Raw genomic sequence first — 25,592 nt, 5'->3', positions numbered from 1 at the left:
CTTTGATAGTAGGTCCCCTTCTCTGAAGAAATGGGGGATCACCTTCTTATCATAGTTTTACCGCATCCTCTATCAGTAGGTGTTAACCAGGCGGTTGTCCTCTCCTGAGTTTCACTTATAAGATCTAGCTCTAGAAGTTGCTGCTCAGCATTCTCAGAGTCATACAGTAAATGTCGGATGGATGGAATCCCAACCTTGACCGGCATGACTGTCTTGTTGCCGTAGACAAGATGAAAGGGAGGGAGCCCTGTACTTTCCCGAGGAGTCGTTCGGTAGGCCCACAGAATGTTGGGGAGCTCTTCAACCCAATTACCGTCCACATTGTCCAGCTTAACCTTCAGCCCGCACACTATCTCCCTATTAGTGACTCCGGTCTGTCCATTGCTTTGTGGATATATCATAGAAGTGAAGGCTTGGGTGATGTCAAATCCTCGACACCATTCTTGGATCCTGCACCCTTGGAACTGTCGACCATTGTCCGAGACTAACTTGTGAGGGATTTCAAATCGGCACAAGATGTTCTTCCATAAAAACTAGATGATAGCTTCTTCTGTTATCCTGGCCAGGGTTTCTGCCTCTATCCACTTAATCCACCACCACGAGTAAAAAGCGCCTCTTCTTGGGAGCCATGAGGAAAGGTCCCACGATGTCCATACTACATTGGTCAAAGGGACAAGAGACTATTGATGTCTTCAAAATCTTGGTCGGCTGATCGGTCAGGTTTTGATGCTTTTAGCAGGAGAGGCAAGTGTCCACCAATCGTTGAGCATCTCTCTGCAAAGTAGGCCAAAAATACCCGCCGAGAGTACTTTTCGGGCTAGCATCCTTCTTCCTACATGGCTACCGCAACATCCATGGTGAACTTCTTGTAGGGCATACTCCGCTTCATCCGGACCTAGGCATTTGAGCAATGGCCGAGAGAATGTCCGCTTGTATAATTGATCCCCGATCAGTGTGTATGCATGAGCTCTCTTCTTAATTGATCTGGCTTCTTCATCATCGGCAGGCAAAGCTCTTTGTTGAAGATAAATGGTCATTGGTGATCTCTAATCGATTGGTTCATCCAAATTGTTTTGTAGGTCAATCTAAGCTATCAGGAAGCTCTGGGCTATCGACTTATCCAATACCCAAGTAGTCAAAGAATTGGCCATTTTGGTTAATTCATCTGCTCTCTGGTTGTCCGCTTGAGAAATCTTGGTCACTGTAACTTTCTTGAAGCCCTTCTTCATTTTTCCCATATATTTCTCTGTATAGCTGCAACTTCTCATTGTTGACTTCAAAGTTACCGGCCACTTGCTGAGCTACCAGCTAAGAATTTGAATAAATGATTACCCGGGTTGCCCCTACATGCCGAGCTGTCTGCAATCCAGCTAGTAGTGCCTCATACTCTGCCTCATTATTGGTAGCTCTAAAGTTTAGCCGGATAGCTAGTTGCATAATATCTTCTTAAGGGGATATAAGGAGTATCCCCATTCCACTTCCTTATTGAGTGGATGATCCATCAATATATATTTTCCATGTTTCCTCAGCATTATCTTGATGGATTTTTGTTAGGAAGTCAGCTAAGGTTTGTGCTTTGATCATTGTTCGAGGCTGATACTGTATATCATATTCTCCTAACTCGGTTGCCCTTGATGAGGCAGCCAGCTATCTCCATGTTGGTAAGGGCCTTCCCCATGGTACTATTAGTCAGGACAGTAATTGAGTGTGCCAGAAAGCAAGGTCTTAAGCGACGAGCCATGAGAATCAATCTGTAAACCAACTTTTCCAAGGTCGTGTATCGAGACTCGACCCCTTTCAATAGGTGGCTCAAGAAGTACACTAGCCGCTGTACATCATCCTGCTCTTTTACCAACACTGCCCCCACGGCCTCAGAGGTAGCTAATAGGTATACCCAAAGCGACCCTTTGGCAATAGGTTTAAACAATGAAGGCAAGGTCTCTAGGTGTTGCTTCAGTTTCTCAAAAGCTCTGCTACACTATTCATCCCACTAAAACTTAGCAGACCTTCTGAGTACCTTAAAGAAAGGGAGCGCCAGATCTACAGATCGAGATATGAACCTGGAGAGTGTCGTAATCCTGCCCACTAGCTTCTGTGCTTCTTTCAGATTCCTGAGCGTATGCATGTCTCGGAGAGCCTGAACCTTCTCTAGGTTGGTTTCAATTCCGCGCTCAGTAACAAGGTACCCTAGGAATTTTTCCCCTCGGGCTCCGAACATGCACTTCAGTGGGTTTAACTTTAAGTCGTACTACCACAACGTGCCACAAGTTTCCTCCACATCAGTGATAAGGTTTGTTGCTGCAGTGGACTTGATGAGGATGTCATCTACATAAACTTCCACGTTTCGCCCAATCTGCTCTCAGAAGATCTTGTCCATCATTCGCTGATAAGTAGCTCCTGCATTGTGTAGACCGAATGGCATAACTGTATAACAAAAAGTACCGTCGGTTGTGATGAAGTTAACCTTTTCCTGATCTTCCTAGGTGAGAGGGATCTGGTGGTATCCTTGATAAACGTCAAGTATGCAGATCCTCTTGCAGCCCAAGGTTGAGTCCACCATCTAGTTGATCCTTGGTAGCGGATAACAGCCCTTAGGGCTAGCTCGGTTGAGGTCTCAGAAGTCGATGTAGACCCTCCACGTTAGAGAGCCAGGGTAGAAATTATACTTCTCTAACGTGTCCTGCTTTCAAGAGCTGATCAACTTCAGCTCGGATAATTTTATTTTGTTCGATCGAGAAGTTCCGCTTCTTCTGCTTGACCGTCCGGGAATCAAGCAGGAGGTGTAGCTTATGCTCATCTACCTCAGGCTTGACTCCCGATAGCTCCTCGGGGGATCAAGTGAAGACATCCCTATTACGTGTCAAGCATTTGACCAGATCTATCTTGATCTCGATCGGCAGATCACCTAATATGCGGGTGATGCTCTCTGGATGCTTTGGATAGAGCTGGACCTCCTCCCAAGGGATGGACTCCTCTACTATAAGCATAGGCTCCTCTTAGATGACAAGGATCCTTCCATCTTGGGTTCTTTGAGCTTTGCGAGCCTCCACCTTCACCATGTCGACGCAACATCTATGGGATATCAGTTGCTCACCCTTGACTTCCCCAACCTGGTCGCCCACAGGAAACTTCATCTTCTGATGGAAGGTGGAGATGGCCGCTCGGAACTTGTGCAGTGTGGGTCTTCCCAAGATGACGTTGTAGGAGAATGGAGACTCCACTACAATAAAAGTGCTCCTCCAGGTCCTCACCAATGGTTTGCTACCCAAAGAGATGACTAGCTTAATTAGATCCATTGGTTGTACCTTATTTCCAGTGAACCCATAAAAGGAAGTAACTACAGGCTGAAGCTCACTAGTGTCAATCTGCATGCCCTCGAATGCATTCTTGAACAGCACGTTAACAAAGCTTCTGGTGTCAATGAAAACTCTGGCCACGTGGTTGTTGGCGATGACTACTTTGATTATAAGGGCATCATCATAAGGGAGCTCCACTCCCTCCAGGTCTTGCGGCCGAAAGCTGATTATGGGCCCAGCAGCTTATTCCGGACTACACCCCACCACATGTATCTCCAAGAGGCGCTCATGGGATTTGATCAAAAAAAAAAAAAAGAGGCGCTCATGGGACTTTCGGACCCGGGTGGAGTCTCCATCAGTGGGCCCCCCGAATATCATGTCAATCTCTCGAATGGCGATATTTCTCCTATTCTCTTCCTCGGGGGATTCCATTGGCTCCTTGTCTCGACCTGGCTGCTGGGCTCCCTGACCTGCATTATCGGGCAGCGGTTTACCTAATTGCCCTGCAGCAGCAGACGAGTTGGCTAATAGCTTCTGAAGCTTGGGTGCAATCTTAGTCGAAGGCAAGCCCAGTTCAGCCGTCCTGCGAGAATCTCGGGCGAACTGGACACAATCTCTAGTGGAATGGGTATGGGACCTATGGTAGGTGCAATAACGGGGCCCCCACTGACCAGATCTAGGGGCTTGAACAGCTTCTACCTGTTGCGCCACCCTGGAATCCTGGCCAGGTTGAAATCCTGGTCAGCCATCCTTAGAACGGGGAAAGGGTCGAGCTGGAAGTTAGGGCAGCCTTTTCTCCGATTTGTTGGCAGGAGCAAGTGCCTTGTCTGCTTTCCACCGAGCCGCCTAGGCTTCTTCTATGTTAATGTAGTTGGTTGCCTTCCCCAACTGTTGGTGCAATATCCCTTGGGTCAGGTTGACCAGGTTGACTAAGTTTGAGTTGGCTCAAGCTTGAGTCTTGATGTTTGGGTTTCGATGTTTGACAATATATGGAGATTTCATGAGCAATCGTCCAATTGAGAAGATTGTTGGAGCAATTCCCCTCTAGTCAAGGTTTGACCAGTCTAATATGAAGAAGAATCGAGTATGTCAAAGGGTTGACTGGATACTTGACTGTGAAAGTCCTAACTGGAGGTTAGGCAAAGGAAAGTCCCGGTGAGTGAAGCCGGACAGTGGGAAAATCCTAGTGAGTGAGGCTATGTGAAAGCCCTAGTGAGTGGAGCTAGGCAGATGGAAAGTCCTGGTGAGTGAAGTCAGGCAAGTGAAAGTCCCGGTGAGTGAAGCTGGGTAGTGGAAAAATCCTAGTGAGTGAAGCTATGGGAAAGTCTTGGTGAGTGAAGCCAGGCAGATGAAAAGTCCTAGTGAGTGAAGTCAAACAAATGAAAAGTTCTAATGAGTAAAGCTAGGCAGATGAAAAGATCTGGTGAGTGAAGTCAGGCATGTGGAGATCCAGGTGGGTCAAGGTTGACCAGACACCTAGTGTTGGGAAGTCTAAGTAGGTCAAAGGAGTGACCGGATACTTGGCGTAAGGAATTCCAGATGGGTCAAGGTGACCAGACATCTGGTGAAAGGAAGTCCAAGTGGGTCATGGAGGACCGGACACTTATCACAAGATGGTAAATCCAAGTGGGTCAAGGATGACTGGACACTTGGCACGAGGAGTAAAGTCCAAGTGGGTCAAATGATTGACTGGACACTTGGTGAAGAAGTCCCAGTAGGTCAAGGTTGACCGGATGCTAGGTATGAAGAGTTCCAACAGGTCATGGTTGATTGGATGTTAGAATTGGGGATCCTTGACTTGATTTAAGCAAGTCAAAGGGAGGCCAATCGATCAACCAATCGATTAGACCATAATCCAATCGATCAATTGATTAGACCGTAGTCCAATCGATCAATCGATCGATTGGTTGTGTGCATGTGTGAAGGCAAGCCCAATCGATCAGCTAATCGATTGGGAAGCTAAATCGCGACCACAGAGGAGCTCCCAATCGATCAGTCGATCAATTGGGCAATGCCAATCGATCAGTCGATCGATTGGAGAGCTGGAAATCACGCGAGTTATAATAAAGGCTGAATCGATCAACTGATCGATTCAGGCCTTTTCCATCAGAGCACAGAGGCACTTTGAATCGATCAATCGATCGATTCAAGCCTCCCCAATCGATTGGTCAACCGATTGGGATATGACCGTTGCGAATGAAACGCTCAAAAGCCTTCTTCCTCGTAGCGATTCGATAAACCTTTCTCTCCACTTCTTCTTGCGATTGTTCTCACAGGTTCATGCCAGTTCTTGAAGTTTTCTTGGAGAAAAATGTTGTTGTACTTCCAAGGTCAAAAGATGTTCCATACAAGAAGGAGAAGCAAGCTAGGATTTTGCAAATCTTGTAAGATTTGATATTATATTAGCTTGTATTTCGTTCCTCTTGTATATCTGTGTGTGTATGTGTGAGATCTTGTACGAGGCTTCTCCACCTTCAATAGTTACTGAGAAGGACTTATTTCATAGTGGATGAGTGAGTGAGGGTCGGATCCTTGGATTAGTCACCTCTTCTTGAAGTGAATACCAAGTAAATCCCTTGTGTTAGCGTTGTGAGAGTTGCTTGAGTGTTTTCCGCTGCAACAACATCATCAAAGCAAGCAACCAAAGCGTGACGAGCTATTCATCCCCCCCCCCCTCTAGCTACAAATCGACCCTAACAAGTGGTATCAGAGTGAGACTGATCTTCACCGGAATCATTGCCGGAAAGGGCAACAAGCTAGAGGGAGAAGAAGTTGAAGCAAATTTTAACAAGTTAAAGACTTCATCAAAAGGCTCAACTTCAAATGAAATTCCAAGATGGACTTGGATTCAACATAAGGGTGCCTCCATAATACATATCGACGAGCTTCGATTCTTGGAAATCAAGAATCGAAAACTTCTTCATGATGGAGATAGAGCAATGGTTTGCTCTAATGGAAGGCTTTGAAGCTCTAACAAATTCAAAGGGCAAGCTCCTCAAGAAGAACAAATGGAGTCAAGAGAAAATTCAAAGGAGCGAGGCAAATGACAAGATGATCAAGTTATTGGTGAATTTATTGCCAAGCAATATTTTGACATAAATTAGAGAATACAAGGATGACAAGGAGCCTTGGAGCAAATTGGCGAAGATTCATGAGGTTCCCTCCACTACCAAATCAAGAGAAATCCAAAGAGGTCAACTCATTGGATCAAGACCAAGAGGAAGAGGACTTTGAGGTTAAGAGATGCTCAACATCGGAAGAAGAAGAACAAGAAACTTCATCCTCCACAAAGTGCAAAGAAAAAGGCAATGAGGGAGCATACTTCTTGTTTCATGTACATAAGGATGATAATGATGAAGCCTCTACCTCTAGGATTGAGGGGGAGTGTAGATCATTGACTCCGGAGTGAGAAGAAGCCTCTACCTCCAGATCAAGTGAAGAAGAAGAAGATGGTGCCACTTCCACAAATCAAGAAAAATCAAATGGAGGATCATGTACCACCCCTATAAACAAAGAAGGTATAACTATTTCAAATTTATATAATAAAAATCACATTATTTGCTTTAAGTGTAGGGAAAGAGGACACTATAAGAGCAAGTGTCCAAAATTGGCCAAGAAGAAGGGCCAAGTGGCACCCAAGGGCAAGGAGAAGCCCAAGAGAGTCGGTCCCGTAGAACACAAGGGAAAGGAGCACATTGTGTGCTTCTCTTGCAATCAAAGAGGACATTATAGGAGTCAATGTCCTAAAGAGAAGAAGCCGACCAAAGTCAAAGGAGGAAGCACAAATTAAGGAGAAACTTCCAAGGTAAAATCCAAGGTATCATTCATTGAACCTATTCCTTTGACCCATGATAAAAAGCATGCTAGAAATAATTTATATCATTTTAATGCTATTTATCATGAAAATAGGAAGCAGGATAGAATTAAGGAAAATCATGTAGCATATCATGCTAAGACCACCACACCTAGGGTTAGGAAGGTAGATAACAAATTAGGTAATAACTCTAAGGATTTTACATATTTGCATAAGAAAAAGAATGCTCAAGGATTTAATGAAAAATCCAAATCTAAGGATTTAAGGTTGAAAACCCAAATAAGCTAGATAAATTAGAAAAGACCCTAAAGAAAATGGAAAATATTCTTAAGGGTCAAAATGAGCATAACCTAGACTTAAGAACACAAGAGTCATCCTATGGCCATAGAGGTTTGGGATACAAACTCAAAGCTAAGAAGGATGTCCCTTCTTACCATAGGATTTCATATAGTTATGGAATCAACCCTAAGTCTAGGGGTCAAGTCAAAGATACAAGGGAAGTTATCCCTAGAAGTATTTTTTTTCCCCAAGAGCAATGTGACTAAGACTTCTAAGAAGTCAAAGAAAGTCACCAAGAAAGTCACAAGGGAAGCAATCCCTAGAGTTGACCTAAGTGAGTCAAGTGTGACGAAGGCTTCTAAGAAGCCTAGAAAGGTCATTAGGAAGGTATCTAGGGAAGTCATCCCTAGTGAATACCTAGAACATCCAAGGAGCACCAATAGATTGGTTTCTAGGAGCATATTCTCTACGCCCTAGATGGGTTTAGGGAGTGTCAACTCTAAATGGGTAGGGTGGTTAACCCAACCTTAATAAAGTTGACACTTAAAGGTATTTTCAATGTTTTCGTTAATCTTTAAAAATGAAAAAGATAACTCAATTACTCTTTGGAAGAGTAAAACATGTCAAAATTTGAGAAATTGGACTTAATTTTAATTGGCACAATAAATCAAGAGTAAAAGAAATATCAAGTTGGGGTTTGGCATTTTCTTGAGAAAATGAGGGCAAATCTAGGATCAATTTTATGTTTAGCTAAGGATTAAGGATACATAGATAGAATGTCTAGGTATATTTTATTTATGCTAAATTCCCATCATTGTTTGTCCATCATATGCCATGACATCATATTTTTCATTCATGCTTATTATCAAAAACAAACAAAAATATCATATCATGTCATACATACATCATGTAGCTATAGTATGTTTTCTTTTGAAAAGTTACTTATTTTGATGTATGTCATAAATCATTATGCATTATATTAATTTCCTTATAATTAAGGACAATGACATTTACTAATGAGTGACATCCTAGGTGGATACTCATAATTCCTAAAATGCCTAGGTAGATATGCATGATCCTTAGTTTAGGGCAAAACTAAAATCTACATCTCACAAAAACTATAAGATGACTTGTATATATTTTAGTGCACATTAGATATAAGTGAGACGCTAGGATGATGAATAAGACTCAAGATGTTGATATAGTGCATCTATTTGAGCTTTGATTTCATCTAAACACATAGTTATGTGTACTCCAATCATTGGGAAAGCTAATTTACAAATCATATGCATTGAGTCCAAATAACATGGTTGGAAATTAGTTTTGAAAAATATTTTAAATATACTTTGGAAAATCTTGGTGAAGGCTATTTTTTTATAGCAATTATCATTGAAAAGTTAGACACAAACTTAGAAGAAACATTGAAGTTTTTACAAGTTTTCAAGTTTATGTCAATCTTTGAAAATAGGAAGTATTTCCTTAGAAAACTATTTTTCCATGATAGTATTACCCTAAATAATGTTTACAAGAAGTTTCAAGATTTTTATAATTTTGTAGAATTTTGAAGGAATTTCTGAATTTCACTGAAATTGAATTTCAGGAAATTAGACCTCCAATTAATCAGCCGATTGATTGGAGTGTCTCAATCAATCGGGCGATCGATTGAGAAAGGGCATTATCGTGAGCAGAAGCTCGTTGAATCGATCAGCCGATCGATTCAACTATGTTGGATCGATCAATCGATTAATTCAAGCAGGTTTTCTGTGAGCATAAGCTTGCGGAATCGATCAGTGGATCGATTGAAACGAGTGGCAATCGATTGAGTCCCAATCCAATCGATTGAAAAGGCTAATTTTGGTTGGGAAAGCTTGATTTTAGTACTTTAGGCCACTTTTAGTCCCTTTAACCACTTCTAACCCCTTAGAATATATTTATATATATTTAAGGGTAGTTTTCATGATAAAAACAAGGAGAAATGGTTAAGGAACACTAGATTGAAGTTTAGGAAGAGGTTGGTTTCAATATTGAATCTGTTAAACCTCAAAACTTTAAGTTTTTGGGTTTTCTAAAGGTTTAGGGATTCCAAATCATTGTTGATGCAATGACAAAAGTTTAGAGCATGTCTTTAGGGGGAGTTACTCTTTAAGGACATGAAAATTATTTTTTTTTAAACACCTTGGAAGGTGGTTAACCTTCTTTAGAGTAAATGCTCAAGGTTGAGTATTGAAAAATAATGGAGAGTGGATATTTTCATTGTTAAGTTGTGAATGCTCAAGGATGAGCATTATAAAGTGGATTAATGCTCAATGGTGAGCATTGTCTATAATGAAGGGTATGAGACCTTCATTGTAGTGTTGTGAACAACGTTGTGTAACTCTTCAAGGGAGAGTTTTTGATGTGTTCCAATAGGGAAGAATGTAGGGTTTAAGTTAGGCCTTCATTTTCCTCAAGGAAAGTTTGGGGGAGAATGTAGGGTCTAAATTATGCCTTCATTATTCAACGGGAGAGTTTGCCCTCTTGGAAAGGGAGAGATTGAAAGGAAACCCTCATTCATGCATTGACATGAAGAAAAAGTTGAGGCTATGGGATTAGCCTAACTTAAAGGTATTGTCAAATATCAAAAAGAGGGAGATTGTTGGTGCAATATCCCTTGGGTCAGATTAACCAGGTTGACTAAGTTTGAGTTGACTTAAGCTTGAGTCTTTATGTTTGGGTTTCGATGTTTGACAATATTTGGAGATTGCAGGAGCAATCGTCCGATTAGGGAGATTGTTGGAGCAATTCCCCTCTAGTCAAGGTTTGACCAGTCTGATGTGAAGAAGAGTCAAGTAAGTCAAAGGGTTGACCGGATACTTGACTGCGAAAGTCCAAACTAGATGTTAGGCAAGGGGAAGTCCTGGTGAGTGAAGCCGAGCAGTGGGAAAATCCTAGTGAGTGAAGTTAGGTGAAAGCCCTTGTGAGTGAAGCCAGGCGGATGGAAAGTCCTGGTGAGTGAAGCCAGGCAAGCGAAAGTCCCAGTGAGTGAAGCTGAGTAATGGGAAAATCCTAGTGAGTGAAGCTAGGTAAAAGTCCTATTGAGTGAAGCCAGGCAGATGGAAAGTCCTGGTGAGTGAAACCAGACAGATGAAAAGTCCTAATGAGTGAAGCTAGGCAGATGAAAAGACCTGGTGAGTGAAGCCAGGAACATGGAGATCCAGGTGGGTCAAGGTTGACCGGGCACCTAGTGTTGGGAAGTCCAAGTAGGTCAAAGGAGTGATCGGATACATGGCGCAAGAAAATCCAGATGGGTCAAGGGTGATCGGAGATCTGGTGAAAAGAAGTCCAAATGAGTCATGAAGGACCGGACACTTGTCACGAGACGATAAATCCAAGTGAATCAAGAATGACCGAACACTTGGCATGAGGAGTAAAGTCCAAGTGGGTCAAAGGATTGACCGGACACTTGGTGAAGAAGTCCCAGCAGATTAAGGTTGATCGAATGCTAGGTATGAGGAGTTCTAATAGGTCATGGTTAACCAGATGTTGGAATTGGGGATCCTAGACTTGATTTAATCAAGTCAAAGGGAGGTCAATAGATCAACCAATCGATTGGACCGTAGTCCAATCGATCAGTTAATCGATTGGTTGTAAGCACGAGTGAAGGCTGGCCCAATCGATCAACTAATTGATTGGGAAGAGAAATCGCGGCCACAAAGGAGCTCCCAATCAATCAGCCGATCGATTGGGAAGCTGGAAATCACGCGAGTCATGATAAAGGTTGAATCGATCAGCTAATCGATTCAGGCCTTTTCCAGCAGACTACAAAGGCGCTCTGAATCGATCAACCGATCGATTCAAGCCTCTCCAATCGATTGGTCAATCGATTGGAATATAACCGTTGCAAAGGAAACGCTCAAAAGCCTTCTTCCTCGCAGCGATTCGATAACCCTTTCTCTCCACTTCTTCTTGCGATTGTTCTCATAGGTTCACACCAGTTTTTGAAGCTTTTTTGGAGCAAAGTGTTATTGTACTTCCAAGGTCAAGAAGCATTCCATACAAGAAGGAGAAGCAAGCTAGGGTTTTGCAGATCTTGTAAGATTTGATATTGTATTAGCTTATATTTCGTTCCTCTTGTATATCTATGTGTATGTGTGTGAGCTTGTACGAGGCTTCTCCGCCTCCGATAGTTACCGAGAAGGAGTTATTTCATAGTGGATGAGTGAGTGAGGGTCGAATCCTTGGATTAGTCACCTCTTCTTGAGGTGGATACCAAGTAAATCCCTTGTGTTAGCGTTGTGAGAGTTGCTTGAGTGTTTTCCGCTGCAACAACATCATCAAAGCACAACGAGTTATTCACCCCCCCCCCCCCCACCCCTCTAGCTACAAATCGACCCTAACACCAGCATCTCATCAAAATTCTTTACTGACTCCCGATGAGACAACTCCCCCTCCACTAGACTGTGGGAGAATACACTCATCAAGATCTCTGAAGTAGCGGACGAGACGTCCTGGGCTACCTGGTTGAAACGTTTGACATAGATTCTCAAGGGCTCCACTGACCCTTGTTTGAGGGCGAAGAGACAGTGGTCTGTCTTCTGATATTTCCTGCTATTGGTGAAATGGTGCAGGAAAATGTTCTTGAAGTCTTGAAAATAGGTGATGAACCCATGCAGTAATCCAGCGAACCACTTTTGTGCCGAGCTTGACAGAGTGTTTAAGAGCACTCGGCACTTGATGGCATCGCTATATTGGTGTAGCAACACAGCGTTCCAAAATTTTCGGAGATGATCTTCTGGATCTTTGCTACCATCATATTCTCCAATAGCTAAGAGCTTGTACCCCTTTGGTAGCTTTTCCTCGAGTACCCTTAGAGAGAATAGCACTTGCTCCTCGAGCATCTCTCTCAGCTCTTCTCGGAGGACTATGGCTTTTCCCTTCTTTAAATCTCTAGGCGGGGAACTCTCGGCCATGGAGGCATGCGGTTGCTCTTTCTTATTATAATAGTCCGGGTAGGGCTCACGATAGAAAGCTTGAGGGAAATTCTTGAGTTGTTTCCTCTTAGACCCCCGTCAGAAATGCGAGTCTGGTCCTTTGAAACTACAGGTATCTTGTGTGAGTGTGAAGCAGTGGTGTGTTTTTCGGAAGTCGCTCGCCTCTTGGCCTTCTTGAACTATTCGTACTCTCCTGCTGTCATGGCGACGTTGATCCTTCTAGTATCCTCCATCGTCGCGCTCCAGAACAGGTAAAGAAAGTTCCCATAGACGGTGCCAAATTGATCTTGTCCGAAATCTGAGTCAGACGTGTTGGTCTGGGTAGGCCGGCTAGAGAGGGTTGAGTCGCCTGAAACACTAAAACAAAAACTCATTTCTCGTCTTTCGACTTAGATTAGCAAAGTAATTAAAATAGAAATAACAACTTAAAGAAAATAAGTAAAAGGTCAAGAATTACTTGGTTACAGCCTAGATGGTTGTTAATCCAAGGCAGATGAAAGCTCACTAAGAATCTCCTTCGCTAAAGACGGAGAAATCTTTAACACAATAAAAAAAGCTCAGAAAAGACTAGGAAAGTGAATACAAAAGTTGTTACTTCTTTCCTAGGTCCAGGGGTCTTTTTATAGCCTTTAGAAAATCTTATCCACAGGCTAAAGGCGCCTTCCATAAGGCTAAGAGGCGCCTCCAGCGAGGCCAAGGATAAAACTTTATCCTTTTCCGCAATGGCTAGAATTGCACTGTCGAAGGCGCCTTCCATGGTCCATGGCTGGTTGAAGGTGCCTTCTGCCTGAAGGTCACGGAGGCGCCTTTAACTCCTATTGAAGGCGCCTCTAGCAGCTCCATAGCTCCACTTTAGTTCTTTCACTGCTCTGATCGCTTGGATGATTTTGATCAACCGAAATAGGGCTCACCTGAACCCAATTTCTGGCCTTCTCCTCGAGCAGGCTTCCACTTCGGCTTCTCGTCCCTCAAACGTCGTGCACGTTCTTCTCGTCCACCGGTGTACTCTTCCGCAGCATCTCGTCTGTCGGACGTACCGAGCCTGTCGGCTCTCTCCCGTGTCGTCCTTCTCGCTAGCCACGTCTTCCGCTCGACTTCCTGTGCTCCCAAGCTCTTGCACACTTAGACACAGGGATCAAAACATAACAGGACCTAACCTAAACTTGGTTGATCACACCAAAAATAACCTTGGGGTTCCAACAAGATGAAGGTCAGCTGAGATGGCGTCGGTGTTGACGAAGAGGCGACTTGGACACACCTAGCGTATGCAAATTGATCCTGTCCAGAATTTGAGTCAGACGAAGGCCGGCTAAGATAGCGTCGGTGTTTACGGAGAGGCGACTTGGACACACCTAGCATATGTGCATCAAAAAATGGATCCCCACGTGGAACTAAAGGACAGTGGTGACGAGATCGGAAGTACTTAGGCTCTGCGCACACTCAACAAGCACACGGAATGTTACAGACCAAAAACCAAAGAAAAAGTCTCCGACTCAGGCCCTCCGACGTTCAAGTCAGGTCCTTTTCCCCAGAAGAATAGCGTACGAAGGAAAAAAGAACTGTAGAACACGAGTGTGAATGTGTGTGCGTCCTTGCTCAAGGGAGAGGGCCTCCCTTTTTATATGATAATACGTACCCTCCAGAGAATGTCGGGTGGCAGGACCGTCGGGAGGTGGAGGATACGTGGTGCCCTCTCATTGGTTGAAAAAATGCTCCATTCGCAAATAATAGCAGATCATTGAAATATTCCCTGATGTATGATGGTTATTCCCTGACAGGAGGTTACGATTCCCTAACATTGTTGTCGCCTAGTGCTTTTTGTCCTGCCCGGGTTTAGCTATGGATAGCTCGGGATGACCGTTCGAGTGTGCCACATGGCTCGAGTCTTGATGAGGGAGGTGAGCTGTGACGATGACCCCATCTTTCACGCCTAGACCATTGAAGGACAGACCGGGAGCTGTCTTACTCAAAGTACCAAGCCTGGCTATGCGGCCCGAGCTGAGGGAATCCGATCAGTCATGATAGGTCAGGCATTACTCCAGACTGTATCTTATGTCTTAGATCTGGGACCCTGATCTGTCTAGACTCGATCAGGAATTATATGACCCATGACGTCAGACAGTCTAACTCTTTTCCCCTCCTAACCATTGATTGTCACGTTCCTTTAATTTTTAATTGTCACGTCCCTTTGACCTTGAACTATCCTTGATTATCATATTCCCTTGATTTTTAACTATCCGACCTCATCATACCCCATTTTTATGCACCGTATCAACAGATACTCCAACCCATTCTGGCACCTCTGCATTCGACTCATGACATTTGTTTTCAAGCCACTAGTTATACTTTAGAATTTCAGCTCATGAAATTTTGTCTCAAAACAAGTTCCATTTTCTTTTACAGTCATGCTATCTCAATCTGCATTGGGATCAAGTCAACCGTAACATAAACCAAGCGTGCATTTAAAAAGAAAAAAAAATACAAGAAATCCTAATAAACATATAATTTACTGGGTTGAGTTTTTATTTTTTTTAATTGGTAATATATATATATATACACTCGATTTAAACCGACTAATTATGGGATGACCGACAAAATCCCATAAAAAATTTTCACCATCAGGATAAATTAAATAGCGCTCTCAGAGGACGGCCACAATCCAGCATTGTTAGAACTTACAACTTAATGAAAATTGAAGAGGTGCAAATTCCCATACAAGCATAATTAAACCCTCAAAAGTATCATGCATCAAACAACATCTAGTTAAATCAGGGTCACTGGTTTTCTACTTAAAGCAACTTCAATATGATCCACTTAAATCCAGTAGTTTCATGATGTGACCATGTTGAACTGGAACCTTGAGAGCTGTTGAGGAATTGTAGAGATAACAGGTCCATACCTCTGCATCAAGATAACGATATGCTTCAGCTATGTAATTATAGTTTGTTCCATCGGAAAACAACATATAACTGGTGAATAAAAAGATGACAATGTTCATAAGAAATCTTACTGCATTAAAAACAAATTACCTATGGTTAGAAATTAAAAGTTTGCGGTAAAGAAAAAGATCAAATACTCAAGGCAGTAGCACCAAGCAAGTTTTCCATGTGTCTTCTTGATACACAGGCTCAAAAAGAAAGGAGAATGAAAAGGCTTGCTTCAATTGGTATGTTTTCCCTTGTTCAAAGATATTAGAATTGGCTTCAAAAGGTAATTATCGATAGTGGTATTTCTAACGAATAAGTCGTGCATCTGCAATTATTGTAGTTGTGCTAATCTTCAGGGAAATGGAGATAAATGCAGTGTTTAGATCTTGATAGACAATAATGTTACCTGAACATTGTCATACAGTTCAAATAATGGAACAGCAAGCAACTTCAAGTTTTTGGGAACAGCAAAATACTCTCTTTCTGAGAGGTGAACGATGAAAAGTTTCTTGCATTCCTGGAATTGGAGCTGTTAGATTTAATCGATATGACAATCCACAGAAATGGCCCCTGATGCCAACTTACCTTTGGCTTAGTAATGTGAGGAGGGCAGTATGGGTACATTACTGTCTCAAAGTTTGGCCTCCACCACGTCGCAACACACTCCCCGATCTGCAAGTTGGCAAACAGTAAACAACCTTTATAGAAGGTTCCTTAATTAAGCTTCCAACACAAACAATATACGCATTGCAATATTTTAAAGAAAAGCAACTCATGATAAAGCTCACTTAAATCAATTGATGATTCCAATGAAACAAAAGGCAGAGGCATCGGATCAGACGAGTCAACCAAACCAAATCATCAGTGTATCATTACCTCGGAACAGAAATAAAATCTCTACCCTGCATGGGCACTTGCTATGTGATGATATCCACTTAGTAAAATGACCTAGTCCCATGCACCTTAAAAAAGAATGCCAGGAGTCTCCTAATAGTCTTGATTATTCTTGGTTGCGCAGTCATTATTTTAGCCAGTGACCAATTCTATCATCCCAAAATAGCTTCCAATTTTGAAGGGGTTCCCAGGCCATCACCCGAGAGGAAAAACTCAGTACCCACCCAGCATCTCTCTCGATCAAGAACTTCTTTACCTCTTAACTAAGGCAAACAATATTATGAATATTCCAGATAAGAATATCCAATTTTAAGATATTAACAGCTGCCTGTTTTGAGGGTGTACTTTGAAAATCCCCTGTAACATTTGATATTTGCTTGCCTTTTCATGTTTGAGAAAAGTAACAAAATGGAGACAATTCCTTTTACTGCTTCTACCAGTACAGATGCTAGACTTGAAGGTTTATTCATGTTGACATTACTAAGGAATATTCTGATTTGATTTGACAACATTAATCTGATTTGATTTGATAATTAAGAAAGATTGACATAGAAGGAAAGGAATTAAATCTGTGATTAATAGAGATTGACACAGAAGGAAAGGAATTAAATTTGTAATTAAAAGAGATTTTTATTTTCCTTTTGTTTGTAATCTTTCTTTCTAATGTCTCTTGCATCCTCCTATTTAAGTCGGACTTCTTGTAAATTATAAAATAATGAAAAAGAGTTAAGTTCTTTTTCTCTTCAACCAATTCCACATGGTATCAGAGCAATAGGATGTAAGGATGAATTTCAAGGCAGCCATGGTTGGCTCTGGTCCAACATCTTCGGATGTTGGGAGTGAGATGATGCCTTTGGAGGCAAAAGCCCAAGTAAATGCTCAACCGATGGCGGGTTTTCTTCCTGACAACTCTACTGGATCTCTCCAGATTACTCTTCATAAACTGAATGGAAAAAATTATCTTGAGTGGTCTTGACAGTACGATTGGCAATAGACGGCAAAGGAAAACTTGGATATCTCAATGGTGAAATCAAACCTCCAACCACAAAGGATCCAAGATTCGAGCAGTGGCAGTCTCAAAATTCTATGGTCACTGCTTGGTTAATAAACTCTATGGATCCTGTGATTGGAAAGCCATTTATATTTCTACCCACAGCTCGAGATGTGTGGGAAGCTGTTAGAGAAACATATTCAGATTTGGACAATCATTCTCAATTGTTTGAATTAAACACTCGACGGTGGAAAATGGAGCAAGGAGATCATGAGGTAACAGCTTATTATAATGAAATGATGATTGTTTGGCAGGAGTTGGATTTGTTTGAAGAAGAAGATTGGGAAAATCCAAATGATAGTGCTCGCTATAAAAAAAAATAGAAAGAGGCCGGGTATTTGTGTTCCTGGCTGGTTTGAACAAGGAACTCGATGAGGTTCGAGGGCGTATTCTGGGACGAAAGCCTTTACCTCCTCTAAGAGAAGTTTTCTCAGAAGTACGTTGGGAAGAAGCAAGACGATATGTAATGCTAAAAAATATTCCTGAATCAAACCAGAAATGGAAGGGTCCACTCTTGCAGTTCGTGGTGCAGAAAAGCAAAGGCCTTGGTGTGACTATTGCAGAAAATCGTGGCACACACGTGAAAACTGCTGGAAATTGCATGGAAAACCAGCATATGGAAAGTAGAAATAGGGCAGTGATAACAAGTTAGGGGGAGCACATGAAAGTCGTGCCCTTCATGTGAACCATTCTGATCCAAAGCAGAAATCTTCCTCAGAATCTTTTCCCTTCACTAAGGAACAAATGGAGCACTTACAAAAACTATTTCAGTCCCAATCTTTAGGAAATTCTAATCCTTCATGTGCCCTTGCTGATTCAGGTATTGTTCCCATCGGTACCCTTGCATGTACCAAATCTAATGGCTTCTGGATCTTAGATTCAGGTGCTACTGATCATATGACTAGTATTTCGCAATATTTCTCATCTTATACACCAAGTGCAGGGAATCAAAAAATCAAAATTGCAGATGGTTCTTTTGCTACTGTTGCAGGAAAAGGACTAGTACCTATTTCTCAATCTATAACATTGAAAGATGTTCTACATGTTCCCACCCTTTCCTACAATCTTCTATCCATCAATAAATTCACCCATGATCATAATTGTAGAGCTAATTTTTGTTTCTCGCATTGTAAATTTCAGGATTTAACCTCGGGGAAGATGATTGGGGATGCTAAACAGGATGGTAGGCTTTACCTCTTTAATGAAGGGTCAGACCGTAAAACTTGTTTCAACTCTATTTCTGTTCCAAATAATAGTGAAATTTTGTTATGGCATTATAGATTGGGTCATCCTAGTTTTCAATATTTAAAGTTGTTGGTTCCCAAGCTGTTTATGAATAAAGAGCAGTCAGTTTTTCAATGTGAATTTTGTGAATTAGCAAAACATCATCGATCTGTTTTTCAACCTCAACCATACAAAAAATCAGCACCTTTTACTATGATTCATAGTGATATTTGGGGTCCTTCTAGGGTTACCACTCTTTCTGGGAAACGAAGGTACATTACTTTCATTGACGATCATACTAGGGTCACATGGATTTTTTTGCTAAAAGAAAAATCTGAGGCTACAATGATGTTCAAAATTTTTTATAACATGGTTCAAACTCAATTTTAGACTCAGATTAAAATTTTTCAAAGTGATAATGGAATGGAATTCTTTAACAATATATTGGGAAATTTTTTTGATGAGAAAGGAATTGTGCACCAAAGTTCATGTAATTATACACCCCAACAAAATGGGATTGCTGAAAGGAAAAACAAACATTTCCTTGAAGTTGCTAGAGCCTTAAGTTTTACAATTAAGATTCCTAAGTATCTTTGGGGAGAAGCAGTTCTGACAACAACCTATTTGATTAATTGAATGTCAACCCGAAATTTGTCGTTTAGAAGTCCAATCCAGGTTTTCACGGAATGCTTTTCTAATTCTCGGTTAGTGACAAACATCCCTTTAAAAATTTTTGGAAGTGTTGCATTTGTTCATAATTTTAATCCTAGAAAATCAAAACTTGATCCAAAAGCACATAAATGCATATTTATAGGATACCCCAACAATCAAAAAGGTTACAAATGCTTTGATCCAATTTTGAAAAAAATATTTGTCTCTATGGATGTCACTTTTCTTGAGGGAACTTCATACCAAAACACTCATCTTCAGGGGGAGAACAAACCTAATGAAGATGAATGTGTTGATAAATCTGACTTAACCTTTGCACTTGTTCCTAACGTGCTCTATCACTAAAAGAGGTAGAAAATGGGGAAAATATTAAGTCTATCGACAAACAAGAACACTCTGTGATAATGCCATCTCAAAATAAACAATATGAAATAACAGAAATGGATGAGAAACGATATAAAGGTCTGGTCTATTCAAAGAAGAAGGAAGGCCCTAGTTCCCAGCATCCTCAAGAATCCAATCAGAGGTTCAATCATGAAATTCATGATTCACAAGGACCCAATCTTCCAGGTAATCCTGAGTTTTCTAGTCAACTGGATCTTCCCATTGCTCTTAGGAAAGGTGTTAGATCTTGTACAAAATATCCCCTGTCAAACTTTGTGTCGTATGAAAATATTTCACCTTCCTATTGTACATTTATTTCACAATTGTCTAGTGTATCCATTCTTAACAGCATCCAGGAAGCCCTGAATGTTCCTGAGTGGAGAGAAGCTATTCTTGAAGAGATGAAAGCTTTGGAGAAGAACTCTACTTGGGAGAAAGTGGATTTTCCTAATGGGAAGACAATTGTTGGTTGTAAGTGGGTATTTACTGTGAAATACAACTCAGATGGATCCTTGGAGAGGTACAAGGCCCGCCTGGTAGCTAAAGGGTTCACTCAGACTTATGGAGTAGATTACTCTGAGAATTTTTCTCCTGTTGCTAAATTAAACACAGTACGAATACTTTTATCTATAGCTGCTAACCTTGATTGGCCATTGAATCAGCTAGATGTGAAGAATGTATTCTTAAATGGGAACCTAGAAGAGGAGGTTTATATGGAACCTCCACCTGGATTCACTGAGGAATTTGGGAGTAAAGTGTGCAAGCTGAGAAAGTCTATATATATGGACTCAAACAGTCCCCCAGAGCTTGGTTTGACAGGTTTACAAGGTTTGTTAAGGGTCAAGGATATATTCAGGGTCAATCTGATCATACTCTATTTACTAAAAGATCCACCAAAAACAAGATTTCAGTGGTGATTGTTTACGTGGACGATATAATATTGACTGGTGATGATGCTGAAGAAATGAGCAGATTAAAGCAAAGCTTAGCAAAAGAATTTGAGATTAAAGACTTGGGCCAACTAAAATATTTTCTGGGAATGGAAGTTGCAAGATCCAAGAAGGGCATTGTGGTTACCCAACGAAAGTATATTCTGGATCTTTTAAAAGAAACTGGATTGAATGATTGCAGACCATCAGAAACGCCAATAGATGTTAGTGTTAAGCTTGGAGAAGTCAAACAGGGAACTCCTGCAGATGTAGGATGGTACTAAAGATTGGTTGGAAGGTTGATTTACTTGTCACACACACGCCCTGATATTGCTTTTGCTGTGAGTATGGTAAGTCAATTTATGCATTCTCCATTTAAAGAGCACCTTGAAGTTGCATATCGAATTCTTCGATATTTGAAAGGGACTCCAAGGAAAGGACTCTTCTTTAGGAAAATTGATAAGAGAGGGATTGAGGTGTATACTGATGCTGATTGGGCAGGATCAATCACTGATAGGAGGTCAACTTCAGGGTACTGTACATTTCTTTGGGGTAACTTAGTTTCTTGGAGAAGCAAGAAACAAAGTATAGTTGCAAGAAGCAATGTCGAGGTAGAATTTAGATCTATGGCTCAAGGTATCTGTGAGGTTCTTTGGATTAAGAAGGTCCTAGAAGATCTTACTAAGGAAATTAATCTCCCTATGAAGTTGTACTGTGATAACAAGGCAGCGATCAACATTGCTCAAAATCCAATTCAACATGACAGAACAAAGCATGTTGAGATTGACCGACACTTTATAAAGGAGAAACTCGATGAAGGGATAATTTGCATGCCATTTGTGCCAACTTCACAGCAAGTGGCAGATGTGTTGACTAAGGGCTTGTTGAAACAAGGATTTGAATTTCAAGTCAACAAGTTGGGCATGATAGATATCTTTGCACCAACTTGAGGGGGAGTGTTGACATTACTAAGGAATATTCTGATTTGATTTGACAACATTAAAGAATATTCCGATCTGATTTGATTTGATAATTAAGAGAGATTGACATAGAAGGAAAGGAATTAAATCTGTGATTAATAGAGATTGACACAGAAGGAAAGGAATTAAATTTGTAATTAAGAGAGATTTTTATTTTCCTTTTGTTTGTAATCTTTCTTTTTAATGTCTCTTGCATCCTCCTATTTAAGTCGGACTTCTTGTAAATTATAAAATAATGAAAAAGATTTAAGTTCTTTTTCTCTTCATCCAATTCCACAATTCACTCATCTAAAAGACCATTTGGTTTGTGGAATCTTGTAAGAATCCCAGGAAAGTTGTGGGAATATATCACTGTTGTGTTTGCTTTGACCATTCTTTCAGATTATCAGGTATCTTACGTGGTCAAGGGAAACGCAGAACAGCAGAATGTGATTCCCACTAAATAGACAGTTATCCTACCCTCCAACCACTTAGGAATGATAAATACAATTGCCAATTATATTAATTTGCTTACATCAATAATAATAACAAATTTTAGGATATACTGATAACAATGTTTATATATCATATATTAATTTTAGTTATATGTTATTTGTCAAATTTTAGAAATAGTTAAACAATATTTTAAAATTAATATCCCTAAAGGGTTAATATTAGAAAAGCAAAAGATATTACCAAATTACCATCATACTCATATTGATGCATTCATTAAACCTATGTTAATCTCACTTTCTCATCAATGATCTAATACGTTCCTAGAAATGTAATTCCTCAAGATAATAGTTCAGATAACCATGATGAAAGTGATTCTACATTATTTTCTCATCAATGATCTAACACATTCCTAGATATGTAATTCCTCGAGATGATATTTTAGATAACCATGATGAGAGCAATTGTACATTATTTTCTCTTGGAATGAGATTAGAACATCCCTGAAATGAAATAAGCTTGTGCCACACAAAGAAAGCAATATAACATGAAGACAAAGGAAAATTGAATTTGTTTAAATACCTGCCAATTAGGCTGGAAAGAAGCTGAACTTGGAGCAAGTTTGCTTGAAAGTTTCCGCTTCAGGCCCTCAATTTCTGAGACAGCAGTCACAAGAACAATCAAGCAAGGACTTGGAATGTACAATTTATAAACTATGGCTTAGAAAAAAAAGGGACATGAAGGCACATAGATATAAAACAATATGGCCTACCATTTTCTCCAGGTTTCAGACGTCCACCAGGGAGTTTACAGAAAGTATTTCCTATTTGCAGTAGAAGTATATGTGGGTGGTTGTGCTCCTGCACCTAAAAGAAATGAGCAAAATGGTTTAATGAACGTGCAGGGCACAAATATGTAATTTGATGAAGTTGAGCTAGTGATGGACTATCATTAGGATCACAATCACATGAAAGGGCAAAAAGAACGAAGGGAGACAGAAAAACCGACAAGATAATGGTACTACGTGTAGTTATTTACCAACAATATCCCTTCAACACTTGTCCGCATGCCTTCTTTCATATAGCTGAGGCAAAAAAAAAAAAAAAAAAACAATCAAAAATTAAAAATTATTAAGATCCAAATCAATGTTAAGCTACAAGAGAACAAGAAAAAGAGAAGTCCAGGACATTTTACCAATATAATCCCAAAACCATCACCAAGTCATCATCGTTATCAAATCAAACAGTGTTTGTCCTAACTATTTGGAATCAACTTTACAAATTATCCCCACATTTAACTTATGCGAGCTATATTACTACTAATATTCAAATTCATTGAATCATTTTTCTTATATTAACAAAAATTTCTGTGGTCTCCCTCTACCCCCTGAATCGAAGGCCCCATTTACCTAGGAGGAGAGGAGAGGATAGCATCAGTAGCCTATAAGAGGTATAGGAACTAAAAGTGATTCAACAAGCATGATTTATCAGTAACAATCTAGAAAATAATGGTAGCATATAAGACAAGAAGGTGGAACTAAAAAGGAGAGAGAGAGAGAGAACTGATATGAAGTAACCAAAATTCCCTACAAGGTAATAATCCTGCAGATTTTCTGAAAATTAGGCTTGTCTATGCTTACAAACCGTAGGTCATTACCCTAAATCCCTCTGCTGATGATTTCAATCCAATTAAAAGCTTATTCAATCACAATTTGACGACAAATGCCAAAGACAAAAAGTACAAAAAAAAAAAGTTCTAATGTGAAACCTTGTAGCATACTGATAGGTAAAAAGGCTTTCTACATTGAGCACTAGATGATTGACAGAAGTAGTTCAACATGGGAAAATCTTTGCAAGCAATGTACTATGAGAAAATAAGAAGGAAAAAAAACAAAATTATTCTATCTGCCTATATTGACACCTAATATTTCTCTATCATTTGTGAGAACAAATTGACAAAACACCGAAGTAGTATTTGATAAATCCATTTTCATATCACCAACCAACCCAAAATAACTCAGCTATATGCACACATATATCAACAATTTTCATTCTCAGCCATTTATGTTTTCTAAAAAAATGAGAACAAACTGGTGAAGCACCTAGATATTATTTGTTACATATATGTTCATATCACCTACCAACTCACAGTAACTCTGCTATATGCATTCTCTGTCATTCGTGTTCCAATCACCATCAATCTATCAATTAATTCCTAGAATAGATCCTTATATTTAGTGTGCGAAAAAATCTAACTTTGATAGAGTGGGCAAAACATTTACCACAAAGAAGTACCATAACCGTCAGAAACGACTTTATGAACCAAAGGATCAGAGAATCGGAGTAAAAAGGAGGAAAAGGGCTCTTTCTTCACAAAGCAATGAACATCTATATTGGACGCTTGAGTACGCCCCAAAAAAAAAAAGGTTCTGAATATTAATCTAGTTTTCACCTCGAAATCTAACTCCAGGGCACAGAAAAAATAACAAAAGAAATGGACTTACATATGAAATTAGGGTTTTAAGTTACGGGGAGAGGGAAAGAAAGTGATTTAGAATCCCGGTTGCAATAGCAGAAGGAAAGTGCAAGGGAACTGAGAAAGAAAGGGCATACTTGAGTTTCATGCGGGCGAGACGATCGGCCACGGACGTGTCCTTCTCCATCTTGGGCTCCTTCGCCCCGAAGGTGTAGTTGGAAAGAGGGTAAGTGTTTACCACCGGAGACGACACCATCTTTCTCGTCTTCACCTCGAGCTCCTCCGCGCGTGCACCGCTCTCAGCAACGCCGCTGGTCAACGACGGCGACCACGGCAAGGAAGCGAATCGCCGCAATGAATGGGTACGGTACGATAGGAGGCGCAGGTTAGGTTGGGTTGGGTTGGGTTGGGTCGGGCTGGCTCGCGCAATTACTCGATTTGGGTTCTATAATTTAATATTTAAAGTACATTTTTGGCTTTTGAAAGATTTAACTGTAAAAATTTTGATAATTCATATACACATTGATTTTCAAGATTGATGATCTTCCTTCTACATTTTTTTTATCCAGTAAATTCATAACGCAAGACGGACGGAAGAATATTCATCCTAAGGGTGTAATGGAGTCGAATTTTTAGAATGTTTAAATTTGATTTATTTATAATCGAGTCGAGCTCGAATTTTATTTAATAAATATATTCATGACTCACAAATTTATTCAAATTTTTATCGAACATAAACGATATTAATAAATATAAATCATAAATTTAAATATTCATTAAAAATTAAATTATATATTTAGAGAAAATTATAATAATATTATTAAAATCTATAATTTTATTCTAATAAATAAATGTAATATGTTTGTCTATATTTTTCATAAATAGAGTATAAAATCTATAAATTCAATATCAAAATTATTATTTTTTTATTTAAAAATTACTTAATGAGCTTAACGAACGTGTTCACGAGCTAACGAGTCGAATATTGCGAAGCTTGAGCTTGGTTTGTTTATCTTAACAAGCCTCATTAAACGAGCTCAAATGATCTTTTATCGAATCGAGAATAACTCATGAACGACTTAATTCATTTACACCTCTAATTCATCCTCTTGACATTTCAATTTGACCATCTTATTTATATTCCCTTACTATTGCACTACACCTATGAGAGCTAATTAAATAATTTTATGATTTCGTCCTATGATGTAGTGGTAAATTATTTATGATTTCAGAGTTTGAATTTTAATAGAAATAAATATTCGATGGTC

General features: G+C 40.1%; 2 protein-coding genes across 2 annotated transcripts; both read right to left on the bottom strand.

Moving 5' to 3' along the window:
• Positions 1 to 2,996: 2,996 nt before the first annotated feature.
• LOC122031291 lies at positions 2,997 to 12,338 on the bottom strand. Its single transcript, XM_042590419.1, has 3 exons — positions 11,769 to 12,338; positions 3,628 to 4,016; positions 2,997 to 3,519 (listed from the first exon to the last, which is right to left on the bottom strand). Exons 1-3 carry the CDS (start codon positions 12,336 to 12,338, stop codon positions 2,997 to 2,999), a joined length of 1,482 nt encoding a protein of 493 aa, XP_042446353.1.
• Positions 12,339 to 15,024: 2,686 nt separating this feature from the next.
• On the bottom strand, positions 15,025 to 24,709 carry LOC122032631 (pre-mRNA cleavage factor Im 25 kDa subunit 2). Its single transcript, XM_042591946.1, has 7 exons — positions 24,462 to 24,709; positions 22,888 to 22,933; positions 22,622 to 22,715; positions 22,432 to 22,505; positions 15,872 to 15,958; positions 15,693 to 15,803; positions 15,025 to 15,260 (listed from the first exon to the last, which is right to left on the bottom strand). Exons 1-7 carry the CDS (start codon positions 24,578 to 24,580, stop codon positions 15,189 to 15,191), a joined length of 603 nt encoding a protein of 200 aa, XP_042447880.1. The 5' UTR covers positions 24,581 to 24,709; the 3' UTR covers positions 15,025 to 15,188.
• Positions 24,710 to 25,592: the final 883 nt, after the last annotated feature.

Source organism: Zingiber officinale, chromosome 11A, assembly GCF_018446385.1.
Source record: "Zingiber officinale cultivar Zhangliang chromosome 11A, Zo_v1.1, whole genome shotgun sequence".
Classification (NCBI taxonomy): Eukaryota; Viridiplantae; Streptophyta; class Magnoliopsida; order Zingiberales; family Zingiberaceae; genus Zingiber; species Zingiber officinale.
The sequence above is the reverse complement of the archived record's forward strand: the minus strand, read 5'-3'. Positions and strand labels throughout refer to the sequence as shown.